General features: G+C 42.9%; 1 protein-coding gene across 4 annotated transcripts in view; it reads right to left on the bottom strand.

The window, feature by feature from the left end:
* bnc2 (basonuclin 2) overlaps positions 1–22,305 on the bottom strand; it is a 155,361-nt gene that overhangs the window by 92,163 nt on the left and 40,893 nt on the right. Inside the window, exon 1 of one of the 4 annotated variants that reach the window (XM_046416536.1) lies at positions 382–1,392. The exons of the other annotated variants lie outside the window; for them this stretch is intronic. Coding sequence (XP_046272492.1) covers positions 382–384 — 3 coding nt within the window. The 5' untranslated portion in view covers positions 385–1,392. Of the gene's footprint in view, positions 1–381; positions 1,393–22,305 lie in introns of those variants that run through there. 4 annotated transcript variants of the gene reach the window in all.

Genomic DNA, 22,305 nt, shown 5'->3' with positions numbered 1-22,305 from the left:
CAAACTGGCAACTGTCATCAGCACACTCAACACTGAACACATGCACAGATGAAGATGAAAACAAATCTTTGTAATCCTATGTAATTCCTATTTTTTTTTCTAAAGTAATAAACACGTCCTAAAGAAACAAAATAAAAAATAATTACAAAGCTACTTTGTTATCCAGCTACAGCAAACAAACAGCTGAGCGCGAAATGTAAATAAACAGTTTCACAGAAAACATGAATGTCAAGCCAACAAAATCTGCGTTCCAAAAAAAAAAATGTGAAAAAGTACATTTTTTTTTCTAAATACAAAAAAAAAAGAAAAAAGAAAAAGTTCCAGGAAAAGTGTCGGATAAAGCAAAGAGTTGAGCCAAAAAAATGCATGAATGTCTCTTACCATCAATTCTGTGCCTGTCCCAGCAAAGTGAAGATGAGGTGTGGGAGTGAGCCACCAGCTATCCAGCTCTCCCTGCCTCCTGCTCCTCTCTCTCTCTTCCCCTCTCTCTCTCTCTCTCTCTCTCTCCCTCTCTGTGATTGTGTCCCTCTCTCGACGTCTGTGCCGTGCCGCCTGTCCTCTCTTTTCCTCTCTCCCTGCTCTCTCTCTCTCTCTCTCTCTCTCTCTCGGACTCCTCTGTACTCCGCAGCAGCCGCTGAGGAACTGAGCCGAGCGCTTGAGCCTCCGTGTGTGTGTGTGTGTGTGTGAGGGAGCATGTGAGAGCGAGCGAGCGAGTGAGAGAGTCGGTGGCTCTCTGAGTGTGTGTGTCTGCTTGTAAAGAGGAAAGCGATCGTGTGTGTGTGCGTGTGTGTCAGGCCAGTGCAGACTCAACTGAGTCAACTGTGCCGCTTCACTCTGAGATGTTCAATGACATCGCGCTGCACGCTTCCTGACACACACACACGCACACACACACACACACTCCTCCTCTGCTAGGGGGAGGGAGGTGGGGGCAAGCGCCATCGCAGAGCAGGAGAAGGGAGGGAGGGGGAGTGTTTGTCCCCCCTGCCTTATTACCATTTGCGCTGTGAGTGGCCGGCACGTCTCAGAGCAACTTAGTTCCCCTGAGGGACCATCCCGCCACACACACACACCCACACACACACATGCACGCACGGTGCTTAGCAAAAGAGCTCATTTTTTACCTTGAAAAAGAAGCGAACAGCTGGAAAGAAAAGCACCACAGTTGCAGACTGTTATCAGGTATTTGTTTCTTTGTTTTGAAAAACTGAAAATGCGGGATCGTGTTCAACAGAGAGGATCTTTGATCACGGCTGAAAGTGGTTTTATTACTGATCTGTAGGACAGCAATAAAACAAACAAGAACAACAAAAAAAGAAGAAGAAGAAGAAAAAACATATCAATACACTTGTTATATCTCTGAAAAGTGTGCTGTCTTTGTTTGATTTTTACCCGCTCTAATGAAAGACTAATGGAACGCAGGCAATCTGCCACCAGCATGTGTATGAGGACACACACACTCGCAGGCAGGCACACACACACACACACACACACACAGAGGAGTCGCCCACCCCACCCCACCCCCGCCGAGGCTCTCAGATTTTAATTAAGAAAAAAATGAGGAAGAGGTTCCATTTTAGCCAAATTGGTCCCCACAGTAGCAAAGGTAAGGGAATAAAATGAGGGATGGAGGAGTAAAGGGAGGCAGGCACAGAGAAAAAGACACACAGGAGGATAAAGCAAAAAAAAAAAGAGGAAGGAGATCTATGCTTCCTTTGACACAACATAGGACACATCTCAAACAATGAAGACATCCCGCTCCCCTCCTCCTTCTTCTCTTCCCTTTAAATCTCCTATCTCCTCTTCTCCACCCCGTCTTTTCACCCCACCATCATTAAAGAAATGACAGACCAGGGGCCTCAGTCCGCAGCGAGAGGGAGATGTCACTGTGATCTTTCCCGCCGCAGAGGAACAAAAGAGAAAGGGACGGAGGGAGAACTTCTCTCCTCTGCCACATTAAATGGATTCTGATATATAAAGTCACTTCAGATTTTGTGGTAAATTGCTGTAGACAGGTGCCTGGTCGGTCTGTTAAAAGCCTTTTGTCTGGTGTACTAATGGCAGCATAGTGTTAACCTTTGCTGAGATTATCACACCGGTCGTTACTGTTGTGTACAAGAGATTTCTGCTCGCAAAGGGAAGAGTGTGAGGTGTGTGTGTCTCACCACTTATTGAAAATGGTGCAGTTGTATCTTTTGTCTCAAGCTCAGTTTACATCTTCGCTCCTTTTTCCCTCCATGCCTACATCCTAATCCTTTTACTTTTGTCTCCTGTGATGTTTTTCTCCACTTCTAGATCTCTTTCCCTCGCTCACGTTTTCCTTCACTCCCCCCCCACCCCACCCCACCCCACCTCTGGCTGGGTCCGGCAGCATAGTGGCCTTGTCAGAAACCACAAGCGTAAAAGGCATAAAGTGTCACCTCCTGTCCATGTGCTTGCACACTTCGCTCTTAACAACTTACTGAAAAGGTAATGCATGAGGCTTGGGCTAATTATATTAAGTGACAATTTAGCGGCTGAGGTTCCTTTTTGCTTTCCAGCTAGCGCTAGCTCACCATCTCTCCCTCCTCTCTCGACTGCAAATGGGCAAGTCTGTGGGTTTGTCGAGTGGCACTCAGTGTTTCAAGTCAAGCTGGTGGCTCAGCTTCTGACCTGGCTGGTTAATGGCTGTTATTTGTGGGAGGGAGGAGTGGACTCTGCCAATATTGCTCACTCTCCCTCCACATTTCTCCCACTCTTTTTCTCCCCTTTCCCTTCCTTCCCCCTCGGCGCTGCTGCTGCTGATGGTAATGGCTGTGATGACAGAGGAAACGAAGAGGAGACACAGAAGTGAAAAAAAAAAAATCGGAGATGAAGAAATTTAGGATGGAAACTGTGAGGAAGAGAGAAATGGAAAGATGAAAAATGCTGGGAAGCAGGAAAGGGAGGAAAAAGGGATGCAGGAGATCCTCAGGCTCCTTTATTAAAACTATTATTGTGCAGGACTTGAGAATTCCCCCCGGGGCAGGGGTCCATGTCGAAGCCCATATAATTAACTAGAGGCTCAGCTACGGATCAATTACCAGACAAGCAAGTGATAGCCGAATCAATGGAAGATCATCAGGCTCGTTATCAGTGTTGCAACTCATTAGAGGAAAAGTGAGGTCGAGAAAGAGGAAAGAAAAAGGGGATGGGGGAGTGAGGGTGGTTGGGGGAGGCAGAAGGAGAGGGCAGGGTTGGTGGCAGCGTGTTAGCTCTGATGCTGATGGCTGTGTGTTGGATGCTGGTGTGTGATGGGTTGTAGCCCTCCCCAGCTGCCACTGACCAGTGACAGAGGGCAGCCCAGTATGACAGAGTGCAGGCGGCTCTGTAGCAACAGTCACCGAGGCATGTATGGATCAATACAGTGTGTGCGAGTGAGGTTAAAGCTCTGCCATGGCATCCTCATTCCCCAGCGACTCACACGCCAGTCCCACAAGCCGAGCAGTCAGAAAGGGATTGTCCCGAGTTACAGAGTAAAAACACAGCTGAGGTATCCCTGAAATGCTAATGCTATTGAAAGATATCATTAGACCTTGCCAAAATTGTAAAAGTGACAGCTATTTTATTTGCAAACTACAAATAATGTCTCAGTGTGCTGATTTAACAGACTGATCTTCTAATAAAGGCAAAACAAATGTCTGTAGAAATCATGCGGCATAACATATGAGGTGAAGCAGCTCTCTGGTGTCTCAGCTTGAAATCCAAAACTTAAGATATCTTTGTGAAAATGCCAGCTGCATGTTAAGTAATCAATTCCGCAAAGTGTGACTTTATAAGATGTGGATCATCCTGCACTCACGGTGCATTTTTTTTGAATGCTTTCAAATTGATGCTACTGAAAGCATCACTGAAGCTCTTCTGAAACTCTTCTATTACTCTGTGAAAGAATGAAGTCAGAACATTTTTTTACCCAGCTGTCAGGGAAACATAGGCTCAGGTATTAAATATCAGTTTTTGATAAAGTCCTTCCTTATTTTGGATCTTTCCTTGAGTGAAATCCCCATGGGCTGATTTAGGCCAGCAGAGTGAACACTCACAGTATTCTCATACTGTGTCGTAGAATCTTCTAAATGTACTTTAGCAGCAATATCTGTTTTATCTGTTTTCCATTGATTGCTTCACTTACCAAGTTATTTCTTTCTTTTAATTATTTTTTTGATATTGCATTTTAGGCACAATGCAATTAGTCCTGTACAGTATGGCAGCGCAGAGGGAGGTTGGAGTTGTCTATTTCCCCTTTAACTCGATACATAATACCATTTATGGTGGCATATGACAGTGTAAGATGTGTATTTTTGTGTAGTTGCTGTGGATATTTGTTACATGCTTTAAGTGAAGTTTAAATAAGGTTACAGATAGTCACAAGTTGTGATTAGAAATCTGTATTAATAGTTTTTTTTTAAAGTATTTCATGCCCATAGAGCATGTCAGGTAACAGAGTACAAGAAACACAGTAAAACTGAGACAGAAAACATTCTTGACCTCTTGTTGAACTTAATTGTCCATTGACCACAAACTACAAGTGTTTTTCAGAAGACACCCTCCACCCATAAGCACACATTATTATACCCGTCAAACCTCTCAGCGCTGCCTGTTTGTTCCCAAACATTGACATCTATTGGATTAAATAGCCCAGAAATTATATGCGACAGCACTGGGCTGTTAGGATAGCCTCAAGAGAACTAATTCCCCTTTCTATGCTCTTAAGTCTTGAGAGGGAAAAGTGCCTTGCTTTTCATTTTCTATGAAAAGCGAGAAAACAGTGAGTATAAGACCGACTTTGTCATCTTGTATATGCATCAGAAAATCATAATTACATCGTTATTATTTTTCTGTGTTTGCTTTTGTTTTTCTTTTTTTAAAGGTAGGATGATTTTTCATGGAGTGAAATCACAATCTTCAATATGGCTTTTGGGCAGAGAGAGAGAGAGAGAGAGAGAGAGAGAGAGAGAGAGAGAGAGAGAGGGAAAAGTGGAACAACATAATTTGCACAGTGACGGTGATTAAGGCCTGTGGAAAAAGGCCGGTGAGTGTCTTTTAGGTGAAGAGGATGAGGAGGGTGCAGAAGGAGTCGATCCTGTCAGCCTATTTTGTAGTCTAAGCTTTTTGTTCCCCAGATTTAAAGATCTGAGGGTTTTTTTGGTTTTATTTGTTTTTTAAATTATTTCAAATAAACAGAACAGAACAATGATAACACTGGTGCGAAGTGGCATTTCCAAAAGATTGAGTGCAACTGTTGTACAGTAAACTGGAGACAGAAGCAGGAGCACATGGCTGAGTGCTGGTACTGCTGGTGACCTGATTTATGAGCATACAAGGATGCTCACACACACACACACACACACACACACAGCGAAGCAGGCAACGTGTGTGCATGTGACAAGGAATGGCGTGTCGATCAGAAGGCACAGGGATAGAACTGTCACTGTTCTGCTACCACTACAGGGCCACAAGACATCATATGACACCGACAGGAACAGCCCTTCACTTGTGATAACTGGAGAGACGGAGACAGGGAGAAAGACGTAGTGAGACACAGACGAGGGCATCGAAGGGTCTGAGGGAAACGAGAGAGCCACATGATTGCCTGTGTCACTGATCACTGCAATCTGGCCTCCACTAACAAGTGCACCTTTGTGGGAAAAAAAAAAAAACACAGAGGGGAAAAAAACATCAGCGGACTGGCTTCAGAGAGTCTTATGAGTTATATACGATTTTCAGTTGTGTTATTGGTAAACGCAGAAAGGCGAAATGTTAATGGCTGAGAGCACAGTCTGCTAATGCCTGTCTGGCATTTCATAACCTAATGACACATTATGTGTCAAGTGCTCCGTGTTTCATGTGCTACTTTTGGTTTTCCAAGAAGGCAAGACTCCACTCATGAGGTCAGGAGACAAAACTACAGTTTATCAGCACCAACACAGCAACCGTCTCCCACACACACACACACACACACACACACACACACACACACACACACACACTCATATCCAGGGCACAGGAGCACCTTTGACCCTACAGGCTGACCAGGCTTTTGTTCTTCTCACCAAATTACAGCAAATCCTCCAGCAAGCTGCTGGCCTCCTTACTTTACCTTTTCTGCGCCTCATTTTCACCCCACTATACACACCTGTTGCCACGGGTCACCACCATAACCAGCCTCTCCATTACCACACAGTACACTGTACAGTACTTCTCTGCAGTACATCTACTAGAGACATTTCTTGGGCTGCAACTGATTATTTTCTCAATTATTTGGGTAGTCATTCGGGCTTCTAAAATTTCAAAAAAAAAGATCACACAACCCGAGGTGGCTTCCTCAAACTGTCAGTCCAAATCTCAATAACATTCAGTTAACTTTATGGACAAATATTCACATTTGAGGAACTGGGAACCGAATTTTGTCAGTTTTGTTTTAAAAATTACTTTACAATTTACAGTATTAAAGTTGTGGCCGAATAATTTCCGTCAATCAAGAAATTATTTTAGCCCAAAAAAGTAACTCCTCAATTTACCTTTTGCAGCCTGCAAGTCCCCTAAAAACAATATTGTGCCTTTTTGCAATTTACTTTCACTAGCAGCATTTATAGTAAGAAGCACACAAAGACATCACCAAAGATATTTAGGAACTTTCTTGGATTCTCTGAGTGCATTTTTTTTTTCAGATAGGCCCCCTCCATCCAACATGGATGCCACAAACTGAGCTTAAATCTCCAAAACTTTGAGAGGATCCATTATCCACCGTTAACAGAGCTTTTAAACCTAAAACGCAAGTGCAACTCAGCACAGACGAAGGCCATTATGTCCATAAAGGAGAGCCACAGCAGAGCGCACCACCCTGATTTTCCTGTCAGTTTTTGCAGCCAGAGTTCAACTAAACTTATCTTAAACTCTAAATACAGTAACCTTCACAGTGTATCCACATTCGGTGGGATGATGCAGACAATTTTACTGTAGAGGGAAATGGTTTAAAAAAAAAATGTACACATCTGAATTGCTCTACTCTACGATTCTGCCAGGATTCGAGTAGAAAACCTGAAGCATGGCAGAAAACCCACGGAGGGGAAAATTACTATTGTGATTGTTTACATTCTGATGTAGTCTGGAGCATCTGTTTTAGCTGCTTCGTTCCACGCTCTACCTCGCACAAACTCGCCGTGCGAAGCCACAGCAAAGGTGTGTGGCGTCAGGTAAAGGGCTGCATACGATCAAGAAGTGCGGGCGATACTCTGTGCAAAAAGAAATAAAGAGGAGAAGAAGAAACAGACCGGCCCAGTCAGCAGAATGAACTGTTGGCACTGTACACTTCTGCTTGTTAGGTTCACCCATTTCATAATACAATATAATATCAGCATTTCTACAAATTATGTTCAGTTTACAAAATTATATAAGCTGACTTTCTATTTTTAATGAGATATTGGGACTTTTTCCAGTGTGATCTTTTCCTAACCCTAACCATGTGGTTTTTGTCCATAAACCAAACCAACCCTTAAACTCAGTGTCATAGCAACATAAAATTGAGAACCGAATATGAAGAAATGTTAAGTTTCAACAAATGTGTGGTTTGCAGAAACATTGCTAACATTTGTTCTGGCGACTGAGTTGAACAGACGAGGAAGACGCTGCGTTATCCGTTTATCGACAAGGGGAGTTTCAGAGCATTTCACAGACTTTACAAAGAACATTTTAGTCTGCATCACACTTTTGGTTTTTTTTGATCAATTGATGGGTTTAATAATACCTGATTTCAGGAGGTGCTGCAGCCCCCACAGCAGCCGTACTTCTCACGTCCGTTTATCCCTCTGCTTTTCCTGCCTCTTATTTCCTCCACTGACTCCACAGCCATCCACACTCACACTTGGATAATTCTCTTCTAATCATCTCTGGCTCTTCTCCTCATCCACCCTCATTTACTACCCTCATGTCTCCCTCCCCTTCTACTCTTTCTCTTCTCACCTCATCAGACAGGCCTCCACCTCACCCCTCCGCTGCCTGCCTCCATCCCCTCACTTCTGTCCTCTCTCACTGACCCGTGCTCCCCCCCAGTCACAGGGCGTTGTGTCTCTACCTGCCAGGCTCCCTGACAGCACCACGTCCCCCCCCACCCCTCACCCCCTGAGAGGAGACCGCCTGCCCATCCGGAACGCTGCTGTGGCAACCCCACCCCCCCCCCCACCCCCCAGTCCTCCCACCCACCACCACCACCATCAGCCCGATCTCCACCGAAACCAGCGCAGAGAGTTTGACAAAGTCCTTCTCTTCTCTATGCAAACTTCCCATCTCTCATTATTCTGTTTTTACTCTTCCTCTCAGTTTTTTTTTTAGACTTCTGACCTCACAGATATATCTTTAACTCATTTAGCTTTCTGCTTCCTTTGACACCCACTGAACACACTTTCCCCTCTCGCTGAGGCCCAGATAAAATAGAGCTTAATGTCAGTGGCTGTTATGGTGACCTTCATCACTGTTTGCCTGAGAATTGCTGGACAAAACACCGAAAACACCAACAGAGAATGTTTGACAGTATTTCTTTTTTTTTTGTGTGTGTGTGTGGAAATGATATATTTGACCTGACAGTAATGAATTTCCAACATTGGGCATTTTGTTTAAATGGCCTCACTGGCTATTACAAAGAATGTTACAATGAAGGTTGTTTGTAGTCTTAATGTTTCTACCGTAGTGAGTTTCCACATTCACACTTGGTTTATGTTCAGAGGAGTTTTTCAAGTGTATGAAGTGCTACATTTACATGCTGTATCGGAGTCACAGGGAGGCGTTCAGGATCACTGGGGACCCTGGACTCCTTTGTACACATCTTGAGTCTCGTCTGGTTGGTTGAGGCAATTAAAACACTTTGGTAAACGTTTGGAAAGATTGTGGTTTTGATTAAATCTTAATAAATACTTTGTGCCTCATACTTTAATCGCACACTTTTCTGTATTAAAGCAACACATAATCTTTCCCTAAGCTCGATCAAGTGCCAGCGCCTAAACACAGCCATGAAGGGGCTAATGATGTGATCTTCATTATGAGCAGACATTGCATTGCAAGGCCGGTTACTGTGGCTCGAAAACAAATTAACCACTGTGAACATTTTACTGATACACAGCACAACATTTCCCCATAAAGTCAATAGAAAATGTATTTTGCTGTTGCTGTACTTCTGTGATTTCTAGGAGCCCGGGTTGTGATGGCTTGTGTAACTTGTTGTGTTGCCCTGTAGGAATTAAATTCCTGAAGAATGAAAACTGGCCAAAACCAAAACGAACGGGGACCGAATCATCTGTCAGGTAGCCAAGAATGACTGGACTCACAGAATTTAAGGACGAGCTGAAGAAGACAGTCTGAGAGTGTGATAGGAGCTTGTGTGGGAGCTACATGAATGTGGGATTTATGCTTTGTTTTAATTCAAGTATTTCATGATTCGGTTTTTACACAAGATGAGGCTTCAGGGACGAGGGACTCTGTTCTCTCCATTCTACTAATACTGTATGGGGAGACATTTCCAAGGACTTGTCCTTTAGCAAAACCAGGTGTCGCATGGGGAGTCACACAATAGTCAGAGTTGTCTCATATCTTGCATGTGAAATTATTAACTTTTGTCGGATTGAGAAAAAAAACAGCCAAACATTTTTCAGACTAATGCTTATGTCTGGGTATGACTGTGTCCAAATGTTTCAAGAGAGGTCATCAGTAACCAGCTGTACATCTGCTAATAAGTTAGACAGTGAAGTAATGGGAATCACGCATTATAGCCGTTAGCCTTTGTGAGTAACAGGGAAGTCCACGGCTGCTTTTGATATAAAAAATAAATAATAAAAAAAAAAAACTCAATGACCTCACAAAAGTCGTGAGGTGGTCCAAAGGAGCTGTATACCATCTGAATCCTCCTCGAAAAAACACAAATGCTGAGCTGGGAGGGAGGTGGGAACCAAAACCATGTGGGTTACATTAGCCAGGGGAGTCTTTATTTATGGCACACACATGACAAGGAACATAACCGCTAACAACACGACAAACACACAAACACTTGTGACTTTCCCCCGCCAAAAAAAACTCCCAAATAAATGTCACACAAATCATCCTGTGGTAGTGAAACCGCTTAGCAAACAAGCAAGAAAGTTTTGGTTTGGGACTCTACTTCCGAGGAAGGGGAATTTCAATCACACAAAAAAAAAGTTGGGTCACAATTCTCGCTCCCAGCATCATTCTTTTGCTTTATCTTTGTTGGCCTTTTTTTAAAAAAATTTCTACCGAATGTAAGAAGTCCAAAGTGCAACTTCAAAAGTTCTTTTTATTTTTAAAGGTTCTGCGTGTTGCCTGCGACGCCCGAGCGATCGGCACATTAAAAAGTCATGTTCGCTTCGCTTCCAGTGAACCTGTAGACAGGTTGTTAGTGTAATGCTAGTCAAAATGCCCTCCCCTCCTCCAGACCTCTTGTAATTGAATACTGTGCCACGGCCTCGGCAAAAAAAATCAGCTTAGTGAATGCAGAAAGAAGTAGAAAAAAAAAATATGAAGAAACTATTATTATTCCACCATCAGGTTTCAATTACAAGGAGGAGGGGGGTTAAGTGAACATCAAGTCATATTAAAGTATATAGGAGGCCACTGGCATTGGGAGACTTTGTTGAAAGCTCTTGTATATTAACACACATTCTTACACATGGCCAAGTTACATTATTTGATTATTACAACCGTAGCCACAGGTTTGGCGTGCGGGCTTTGAGTTCCCGCTTTCGCCTTAGAACCACTTCCACAGAGAACAAGAACCTATTAGCCTGAAAACAGTGATGAGAGAGAGAAAGATCTCCTGTCTACATCTGGCGTATACAGATGCCAGAAAGCCAGCTGTGTGTGTGTGTGTGTGTGTGTACGCATTTTTCCATTTTGCGTGCCTTTGTTGCATCGCTTTAATACATAAGACATGTAAGACAGATTTAATGACAGAATGGACGTGAGGCTCTGTGTAATGAAGCTGCATTGTAAAAATTTAGATTCAAAAAAAAGTGGCTGCTGTTCATTATCTTCCAGTCATTCGTAAATCACCTCGAGCTCCTTTAATTCTTGTCTGTTTCTGAGGCGTTTATGTGCACTCCGCTGTCGGCCCCTCTTTCTCTCGCAGTCAATCTTTCTCAGTTTGTCCTCACACACCACCACGCCAGATTCTGTCACCTGTCTCTGCTCGTTCTATCAATCCCTGAGAGGCAGAGGGATGGCTGCCGCATTCCCAGAGGCAAGACATAAAGGGCTGTGAATGGATGGATGGATGGCGAGGGGGACGAAACCAGCGACTAAATTATTAAGTGACACTTCGCTTTGCTTTGAGACACACACACACACATATACACACACTCAAGGCAAGCGGGGTAAACGCATTAGAACAGTTAGCCCCATGAATGCACCCGACAACTCGACTACATGCTAACTCACGTCAAAATCATCAAACCAGGCCCGGGGCTCTTAAAATTTTTACGCTACTGCTTGAAGGGACGTCGTGGAGCCTGGGAGGCTTTCTGAGAGTGAGTGGCCCTGTCATTGCAGCCATCGCTGCCTATAAATAAGTAAATATGGGAGTGGAGTGGCTAAGCAGCGTTACCGCAGAGTTGACAGCACCACTGTGAGTTTGTGTGAACATCAGCAAATAGGTATTTGCACCTATGCATGTGTGTGTATGTGCATGTGCATGTGTGTGCGCTCCCAGTCTCTGACAAGCTATGGGGGGGGGTCTTGCTCTTGCCACCATCTCCCCAGCTAGAATGTGCCAAAGTGGGCCTTCATTCACTTAAGTTCCACCTGGCCTTGATTTCCTGTGGACAAGACTGGAGCACACTGGGACAGCTCGGGTCTAATTCGGTACATAAGGAGACAGGATGATGGGCCATTTGGCCACCTTGACCCAGGCTCTATGTTTAAGTCTATCAAGGAGAGGAGGTTGCTGTAGAATTACTCAAATGGCTGGATGGACTGAGGTTCTCTCAATGTTCTTCCATGCACAAACAGAATGCAAGGCAATGGATATTGAGCATATGTTCATTATGTTCATTGAGAAAAAAAGACAAAAAAAAAATCATTTGTAGATATATGAATTTGTTCATTGTTAAATGCTTTGAGCACCACCAATTTCCACCAGCCTCCAATGTATTGGACAAATCTCAAAGATCTAAAACCCTGGATGAATCAAACCAAAATGCTTGACATGGTAATATTCACAAGAGGGAAATAAGAATAAATGTTCTTTTCCGTTTGTAATTTGGATGAACCTAATCCTTTTATGACTGAGATGATTTTACTTTTTTAGCAGCGGTTTGCTTTCTTCAGGTGCTTTTAAAGAAATTCAGTTTTGAAACACAATGAGGCAAACCTCTGCAAAAAGACATTTTTTTAAACAAATCTATTTGCATTGTATTTAAAAATGTATTTGCAAAAGCAAATGATCTCACCCATCTCAACCTACTTTTTTTGCTTTTCAGATTTTCTTTTTTACATTGAACCTGTTCAGGTTTTGTGGCAGTTTTGGAAGGTTTAGTAATCTGTTTTCAAAGAAAATAAGAATCTCTATAATAAAGAAAAGTGTTTTGTTTTTTTGTTTTTTTGCAGCATTCAGCCTTCATTTGTCAGTGCTTAAAATGACCAGTGACCACCAGCAGACAGTGCAGACAATCTGGTATTGTTGACCCAACTGCAGACTGCAATATTGGTATTTAAGCAACTGTAGAGAATGTGTGTAGGCCCATAAATGTGCTCACAGTTTGGATGTGTCTCTTTCTGTGTGTGTGTGTGTGTGTGTGTGTCTATCTGTGGGTACGCTCATTGTAAAGGCTGCTAATTGCAGTTGAGACTTCTTTAATTAACACAAAGAGAGGTCTCTGGGGTACGCATGGGCACTGTGAGTGTGTCACGAGTTTATATCTAGCCAACCTGTGGGACACAACAGCCTAATCAGAGCCTTTTAAGTTCTGCCATGCTTACACTGGAGGATTAACTGAAGACACACTTTAGTCGTGGAAAATGAGACAACCGAGGATCGAGTTGGTCTGGCTGACAAAACAAGCAAGGCATAAAAAAAAGGGGAAAAAAAATACCCCAAATGTGCTTAGAAAACCAACACTTTAAACTAAGTACACAATAATGCTAACAATAAGAGGTGCTATATTTCAAGCTTTTAATGGCTTTATTTGGTGTGAGGGCTTTGCTCAACTGTAAACAAAATAGTTGCCGTGCTGTTGTTGTTTGCAGACTGATGGTTTGTATGTGGCAAAGGACACCGCAAGAGACATGACACAGGATATGCCTCCATTTTTCTCTCTTCCCTTTGTCCACCCACCTCCGTCTTCATTTGCTCACTCTTATCTCCTCTCTCTTTAAAAATAACTTACTCTCTTTTTATTATTCCTGCCAATTTGGACAGCAGCCCCGGTCAAAGACAGATTACACTAAGTCGCATATCAAACCTAATCAATCTTCAGCCCCTGGAAGGCATCACTCTCCCAATGAATAATTACAGCAATCCAGTTATGAGCTGCCAGTGCCAAAATGTTGCCACCACCATCTTTTTAGGAGTCTTTAAAGCCCAGATGATTAAGCAACAAACTCTGACGGGCAGGTATGTGAGTGTGTGCGGTCTGAGCAAAGAGAACGAACTGCAGAGGAGAGACATACAGTCAAGTGCTACTGTTTTACTTTTGAGAATTAATAAAGTAATTCAAACTACATTAAATACAAGTGGCACCTGGGGTGTGCAGAGGTTGGAGAGCTGATGTGTGTGGATGAGAGTGATCATGAGTGTGTTTTGATCCAGGATTCAGTCTGGCAGGGTTGCTGTAGTCAAACTAAGGCCAAACTCAATTTGGCTTCCATATCCTACAGCTCACAATAGAGGAAACGTGCTACGCCAACCTCTGCTGCTAACACACACACACACACACACACACACACACACACAACTGCACATGTACAGCAAGATAAAGATGATTAAAAGGAGAGAAAGGGATGTGATGTGAAGAGGGAGAGAACGATAGAGAAGTGGGAAGGAATGAATGATGAATGAACGAATCTTCCTGTTGGTGAAGGCGCTGCTATCAGCGGGGAGAAGATGCTCCAGTCGTACGCCGTCAGTCAGTCATGCAGCCGGTGAAAATGTGATGCATCGAAGTGCATGAGCGGGCGTGTGCGCGCATGCGTGTGTGTGTGTGTGTGTGCGTCAGACAAAACGAGGATCTTTCACCAAGAGGCCTGTTGAGTGGAAAATATTGAGGGAATATTGACAAGGAACTGCTTCTCTTTCACACGAGGGAGGTACAACACTGTGTTGCGCATGAGAGGAAGTGGTGGAGTCTGGAGGGGGAGAAAGGAGAAAATGGGGGGGCGGTGTGTGCCTAACTGCAGGGCGGCTGTATTGAGCGGAGGAGGGTGTCATTTAGAAAGTGGCTGGCTCAGCAATGGCCATTAGTAGCGCTGTGACACAGTGGACAGTCAAGCAAACAGATAGACAGGCGGAAGAACCGGCATGGATGTGGCCAGACAGGCAGGCAGGAGAACAGATGAAGGTTGAAAATAAATTAGCAATTGTTTCGTGATTGATTCATGTGTCTGCAGCAAAACCTGACTAATCATTGAGTAAAAAACGTGTCGTGTTAAACTTGTTTTGTTATATTAAATGTATAGCGATATAAAACAGAGAAAAATGGCGAACCCTCACATCAGAGAAGCCAGAAATGTTAACTAAGAGATTAATTGATTATCAGAACTGATGACGATCCATTTTCTGCCCACTAATTGATTACTCTCGGCCTTTAGACCCAAATGAAGCAATGTTAGAATATACAATAGGCTATTAAAGCTGTGACCCCATTGAAATCTGACCATTCAAGAACACTGAGAGGTGCTAATGTTTATACCATTTTGGGTTATATGATATTTTAAGCCAAGGAAGCCTCTTATAACATTATGGGGAAAGACTAGATACCTGACACTGGAATAATACAGCCGGTCTGACAACCACAAGCTATCCAGCGACGCGCCACAAATAACTATGATTTTAAACAAAATTAAGTGAAAGAGAGAGAATAAGAGTATGAAGAACAGAGAGAAGGAGAGACGTAACTAAAAATTACTCAAGCCTGTGAAATTCCTTAGACAGCAGAACTTGCAGTGAAGGCTAAACACTCCAAAGTCTGGGTGTTGGCAGACACAAAACACCACCACTGCATGAAACCCGATGCTTTGAAACGCACCTATCACAACCTCAGCTTGGACTCCCCAATCCCAGCTCTTCGCTTTAACGGTCCAATCATATCCAGGATCATATCAGAGCATGGTGAAAAGTGTTGGTGATCTGATAAGATAAGCTGTCCTTTCCTTAACTGGTGTTTTTAAAACTGTGACAGATTATTCGCCATGAAACGTCACTCTTTCGTGACTCTTGACTTGGCAGCGTGTTATAAAATAACAAACACACTCCAGTTCTCAGATTTTTTCCCTCCATATTTGTCCATAATTGACTTTAAGGTGAAACACTACAATCATGCCTTATTTATTTGCCTGAAAGACAATATGAGCCTTCACTTCACTTTCCCACCGGTCTGTCCAGCTGCCCACTGCCAGAAAGCATTTTGTTGGGGACAGTGTGGTCCTATTGGAGCGGCAGGAATTCACAAACAGAGGGGGCAAACCAAGGTTACTGAGACGGAGGGCCCAGGCACGCTCCCAAACGAGGCAGGCGGCGACGGAGCCAGCACAATCTGGGGTCCTTCTGCTGACTAGCCACACGAGGACTCATGGGAAGGGAATGCAAGATCCTGTCACGGGCCAAGTTTGGAGGAGTGCAGAGTGAGAGACAAACTGTTTGAAGAGGACGGGGTTAGCACATGAGAACGCTGCATGTGCGTGTGTGTGTGTTTAAAAACCTTGACAAGTAAACTCTGGCTGCCATCACTCGTCACTTCTTTGTGTTGGAAAAGACGGCCTTGCCACACCCCGCGGTATTCCCGTTTAGGCCAAGTCTTCTTCCATTCCAATGAGGAGACATTAAGGGAAGAATAATCACTTTGGACGCGAGCTGCCAATTTAGTCCGAATGTATTTATCTCATTTAGAGTCAGTTTCGAGGGATATACACATGGCAAATACCGACTTCTCAGTTCCCACAGACAGTGGAAGAGAGACCGCTGGCAGGGCTGACAGTGTTCCTCCATTGAGCTTTTCTTTACTGTAACAAGAGAGGGGGTGACAACGGTTTGCCAAACCCTGACAACTGCAATCCTGTCACTGCTCGCTGCCAATTTATCTGTGGGCTTTTATTTTTTTCTTTCTTCAGTGAACGCTTTACCACTAATTCAATTTCTTCTGGTGTTTCAAGCATTAAATTCTAAATCACTGTGTCCCGAAAAAGCAAGCTTACCTTAATGAATAAAAGAGTCATACATGCACATGGTAGACGTGGAGGACATCGGCCACCATAGCAGCGCGTCTCCACCCAAACCACATGATGCAGGGACCCCCCAAAAACCCATATCTTACATGGCTCTGGCTGCGCATACTAACTAGCCAGCACAGCACCCAAAGGGGGTACAGTAATGCAACTGGAGATGGCCTCTCTTTTCATGGAGCATGCACACATGTAAGCACACACACACACACACACACGCATTAGGTTTAGCCTAATTAGCGCTGGTATTTTCAGGGCTTGTTTGCACAAATTGGAAATGTGTGATGTGAATTAAAATATGTGCAGGGTTTTTGTTCTCCATGAGAAAAAAAAAAGAGAAAGGGGTTTCACCTTGCCCCGTTGTTGGGGCTCATACGAAAGTAATTTAGTCTACAGAGAGAGAAAAAAGAGAGAGAAGGAGATACAGAAAGAGAGAGGTAGTAAAAAAGACAGAGGGAGAAAGCGAGAGAAATGGAGAGACAAAAAGAAAAAGTGGAGGGGGGGAGGGAGATACATTCCGTTTGGCCCAGAGTGAGAGGCACTGTGGGTGTCTGAGGGCCTTCGCTGCCAGTAATTGCTTCCATATAGGACCCGTCCACAGTCTCACACACACACACATGCACAGATGGATGCACACACATACACAAAGTTCAAAATGTAAAAGCAGGGACCATTAAAAAAAAAAAAAAAAAAAATTAATACAACAGCAATTTACGATACATGAAAGTGCACTAAACTTTATTTAACGACTGAATCCTGTTTTCACGAAATGTCTCATAAAGCAGAGCAGAGGCCACAGAGCTACTGCATGAGGTGGAGAGGTTAGCAACACAAGAGAGTGCAAAAAGCCCGAAAAACAGAGCACCAAATAACCCAGAAATGAAAGTATGACACAGTGAAATTGGTTCACAGAACAGTGCAAGTTATTATTTTTCCTTGAAAACATGACTTACATCAGACATGACAGAATGACAGAATCTTACTTTCTTTCCAACATCTGTCTTTTCAGCGCTAATCTGTCTTCTCCTGCTTACATCTGCTGTTGCTAGGCAACAGTTCACATCAGCAGGTGTAAATTAGTATATTTACTGTAAAAGATTAAAAAGTCATTCTGTAGGCTGTGAAATATTCTCCAGGATTTAAGAAAAGAAAAAAACAGAATTAAAAGTTCTGTATTCATTAAAATCATTTTATATGTAGTCAAATGAAGGTATCTTCTCTAGTTTAATGAGTCTAATGTGTTTATCGCAAAATAATTGGTTATTGGTTCGTAAAACAAACAAACATTTTTCAGAGCCTGCGCATTTTGAGTCAAAAGTGGTAATTTTTTTCCAACCATTGTGCAAACAAATAAAAAGTCAGATGTAATATGGTTTACAGGTATGAAACAGTAGAGTTACTCATTGCTCATCCTTGTGTCACTGAGTGTGTACATTTCAGTGCACAGAGAGTGTAGGTTATGGTTTGATGTTCTTGCAGGTTCCTTCAACCCACAGCAGGCATTACTTGCACTCTTTCCCAGCACCTCACACACACACACACACACACACACACACTCGTCCACAGACATGCACACTCACGATTAACAAGCGTGAGTATGAAAGGTGCAACAATAGTTATCTTATGCTCCGCTGCCGAAAGAAAACATACAACATTAGGCATATGTAACCACATGTGGTTGTGGCTACATTAGACTGTCATGCACTACCTCTCATGTCAACAACAAAGGAAAAAAAAAAACTCCTTTTCTAAGTTCTTCATACATATTGTAAATTGACTTACATCATTTAATACACAAACAGAGAAGAGAGAGAATGGAGGCAGAGAGGGAGCAAGAAAAAAAAATAAGATCGAAATAAAACATCATAATTTAACAGGACGGTTGAGATGGAAGGAAAAAGCACGAAGACATGGTGACATTTTGAATCGGAGAAATTTAAAGAGGAAATCAGTTTTGCCATTTAAAACAGTTACAGCCACTTTACCAGGTGCAAAAGCACATATAGCAGCACAGAGCCTTGAAGCCGGATAGCCAAAAAGAGCCAACTACATAAAAATGAATCCTAACTTTACTGGGTTCTACTGGAGTTTAAATAGCAGATGGGATATGTGTGTGTGTGTGTGTGCGAGTGTATGTTTGAGGTTCAAAGCGTTAATGTGACTAAGACCACTCCAAAACGTTAGCATTGCAAGTTGAACAGGTGTGGGCTACGTTTTCAGCCACTAAAATGAATGAAGTCACCGAGTCTGCCTCACACACACACACACACACTCACACACTCACCCACACATCCATGGTTCCCACCTGAGCAGTAATTTTAAATGACTGTGAGCCTGTGTGACTGAATCGACTGAGCTCACAAATCAAAGGCACGTGGGGTTAGTTGAAGATTTCCAATGAAGTGGCAGAACACGAGTGTGTATGTGTATGCTGTGCAGGTGTGTGTGTGTGTGTGTAATTTCCAAATCAAACAGACAGTAAGACTTGACTGCCCTCTCCTGACTTTATCGGATCTTTAGAGAAGCTCAGATGTTGTATAGTATTTCATTATTTGAGCATGAACATTAAATCATATATAAAATAAGTGTCCATCCTGGTCCTTTCCCTTTGCCACCACATCTCTGTGTGCTGCAGCCTCAATGAAGATGACCCATGGGAAAAACTGTTGGGCATTGGTGAATGCTTTGAGTGTGGCATTGTGTGTGTGTGTGTGTGAGAGAGGAGTGGCTGTCACTGTATCAGTTCAGTTGCCACTGTAGATAAGGCAGTGTACTGCAGTGGTGCAGGTAATGATGCTGGGACCACTGAGACAAGTGTTGGGGAGGGGGTGTCTCTGCAGCTTCTTGCTGATCTCATCACATCACTTTTCATACACAGCCTCACAACGCACACACACACACACACACACACACAAGAAAAAGTGTGTGCACCAGAAATAGAACTTTTGATTTCTTTTAATGCTTTTCTTTCTTCTGCTTGCTTTTGAACTTGAACTTTTTGAAGAAATGCAGAAACTGTCTTTTACAAATAAGCAAAATATTCTCTGGTTTAGTGTCAAGTTAAAATGTTTTAAACTAACTTAAAATTCAGGCCACTATGAAACAGTGTGAAAAAAGTGACCATAAAACCATAGAAATATAAAGTTCTTAAAAAGGGGCTTGATTTGCTCAATTTGCTTAAAGAATTCTCTAAAGTAATAATACATTTTATTAATACTATCGCACTGATCTGTGCATCCAACCACTTTTTAAATAATTCCTCATACTTATGAGACATGTAGTTACTTACACATCTGGGACAGCCATGTAGGTCACATTTCACACTTGTTTCTTGTCAGCTTTAGTGAAAAAACATATTTAATATTTTATTTGAAAAATAAAATAAAAGTTTTCTTGAAATAACTTCAGTAATCTGCTGCAAATCTGGTGCCTGGACAAGATTTATTTTGATATAGAAGAAATTAGATGGAATAAATTGGCAACTAGGTGAAAATTAGCAGTTTAAAATAACCATATGAAACAGTGAATTATTTCAGTCGGTCTATTAGTGAATATCTACATATTTTTCTCCTTTACCAGCAGAGATGATTTTGTGGAAAAATTCACAGCTCTGCCTGGTGAGAAAACACAAGGAGACCACACTGACTTTATGGACAAATTTTTTCCTTTTCTCCACTATTAAAACATCGAGCAGGCATCGGATATCAGCCCTTTATTTCTGATAGATGTTATTTAGGTGCCCTAGTTGGCTGGAGTGTTTGGCAGTCGTGAGCACCTCTAAGGAAATCAAATGAAAAATCTGGTTCAAGATTTTATTTGAGCTGTTTTCAGTGCAACCTGAAAACGAAAGAAAAACTGTGGAAAAATTAAACGTGTGAAATAAAATATTAGGGCCAAACAATCAAATAGTGGCATAAACATGCATCATTTTTCCTCAAAATAATGCATTTCCCACCAGAGGTAATGATTTCCCTTCAGTCAGTCACAGAGTCACACAGAGGATGTGGTAAGAGGTTAGTAAAACAGAAACCTCCACAGTCCTATGCCTAACCCTAAACCACCGGTGTTTCCGCATGTAGTGTTAGAGAGGTTTGTGGTACAAACGGGTCATGATCCAGCAGGAACAAGGCCTGAGAGGACATCAGAACGCACTTAATCTAAACAGCATTTCCTACCTTGGGCCATTGCTACACAAAGCAAGCCAAAACCACAGAGTGTCTATACACACAGCTCTGTGTGTGTGTGTGTGTGTGTACTGTGAGGTTGTGAAGATGGCCAGGTCGACCTCAATCAAGAGGAGAACGACAAGAAAACAAGCACAGGCTCAGCTAAACAAATGGGGTTGAGGAGGGGAAGAGGGATTCACGGAGAAGAGACGGAACCCAAACAAACCTTAAGACTCATAAAGTTGGAGATTAGTGCAGGATGAGGAGCTAAAGAGGGGGGTCCTTAATGTATGGGACATAACCAAACGTGCACACACGCAAACACTTTTTCCCTCAGGTCATATGTAGTCATAGCCAGAGGCCGCCAACAACGCCTAAACAGTAGGATTAACTGAACACAACACTGACGCTTTGGCTTGTGTCTGCATAAGGGAGAGCGAAGGCACTGTAAACTGTTTACAGGGGAATGCAGGGTTACTGCTGTGCGTGTGTGTGTGTGTGTGTGTGTGTGTGTTTACAAGGCAAGACTGCGGCTTTTGTGATGGGTCAGCTCCTCTCTGATTGAGACAGGATCAACACAAAGACAGTGGCATGTGTCCATACACAAACACACACATGCTGCTTACGGTTAGGCAGCTGGACACTGAAGCACACAAAAAATGTATTCAGCAACACACAAACACCACAGAGAGCTTCGGTCCTCGTCTAACGTCCCAGCGGGGCTTTCATTCATCAGTTTAAACCAGTGAAGCTGGAGTTCACCGTCCACCCTCTGAGATAAATAGCTAAATAATAAAATTTCGAATGAAGAAACCGACACGGCAGGTTGTGTGTTATACATCATCACGGCTGTTTATTCCTTATCAAAGTTATTCTCCAATGCCCTCTTCTAATGTAATCATTCCAGCTTCTTCCCTGTAATCTCTGCTGTCTGCAAAACGTGCTCTACTCCTCCTGTTTGTTCTCATAGCCGTGCACAGATTATCCATCTACGGTGGCCCCGAGGCAAACAAATAGCTTCTGCACCTTGTTAAGCACCTGCCCACCCCATTCCTCCCACCCTTCACACTATTCTTATACTGGAATACCACCTGGTCTCAGGTTTGCTTTGTGGTCAGTTGATTAAACACAAAGCACTTTTGCAAATTGCACCAATGCTGAATGTCTAAAAGCAAGGCACACAAGGACAAGTGCCCCAAGACACGAAAATAAAAGAGGACTCATCATAAGACACTGTTCTTGTCAGCTGATATTTTGCTTTTGTGGTACATAATATCAATACTTTTCCAATTATTAAATTACCAGAAACCAGCAGACATGTATGGTGTTATCCTGTCGGGGCCCCTTGGGCTCTGGGGCCCTTAGGCAGGAGCTCAATTTTCTGGTGTCTGTAATCCAGTCTTGTTCATAGCTTATCACTTGGCTGAGCTCAATCTCTAAAGATGGCAACAGTTTAAACAAAACGGCCGTGTGCTCGTGGCGAATGGGCTTCCTTACAGGCTGCTAAAGGCATAAATATTAAATAAACAATCACGTTGCGAAATTTTGAGGCAACAGTGTTTTGTGGGGCCAGATTCTAGAAACGAAGAATCTCACCAGACGATTGAAATGGAGATTTTTTTGTTTCATGTCGTCTCTCTTCTCTCTTCCATCATTTCGTGTCACCTCTCTTCTCTCAAATCAAACAGGT

This window comes from Scatophagus argus, chromosome 2 (genome assembly GCF_020382885.2).
Source record: "Scatophagus argus isolate fScaArg1 chromosome 2, fScaArg1.pri, whole genome shotgun sequence".
NCBI lineage: Eukaryota > Metazoa > Chordata > Actinopteri > Scatophagidae > Scatophagus > Scatophagus argus.
This window is presented reverse-complemented; position numbering and strand designations above follow the sequence as displayed.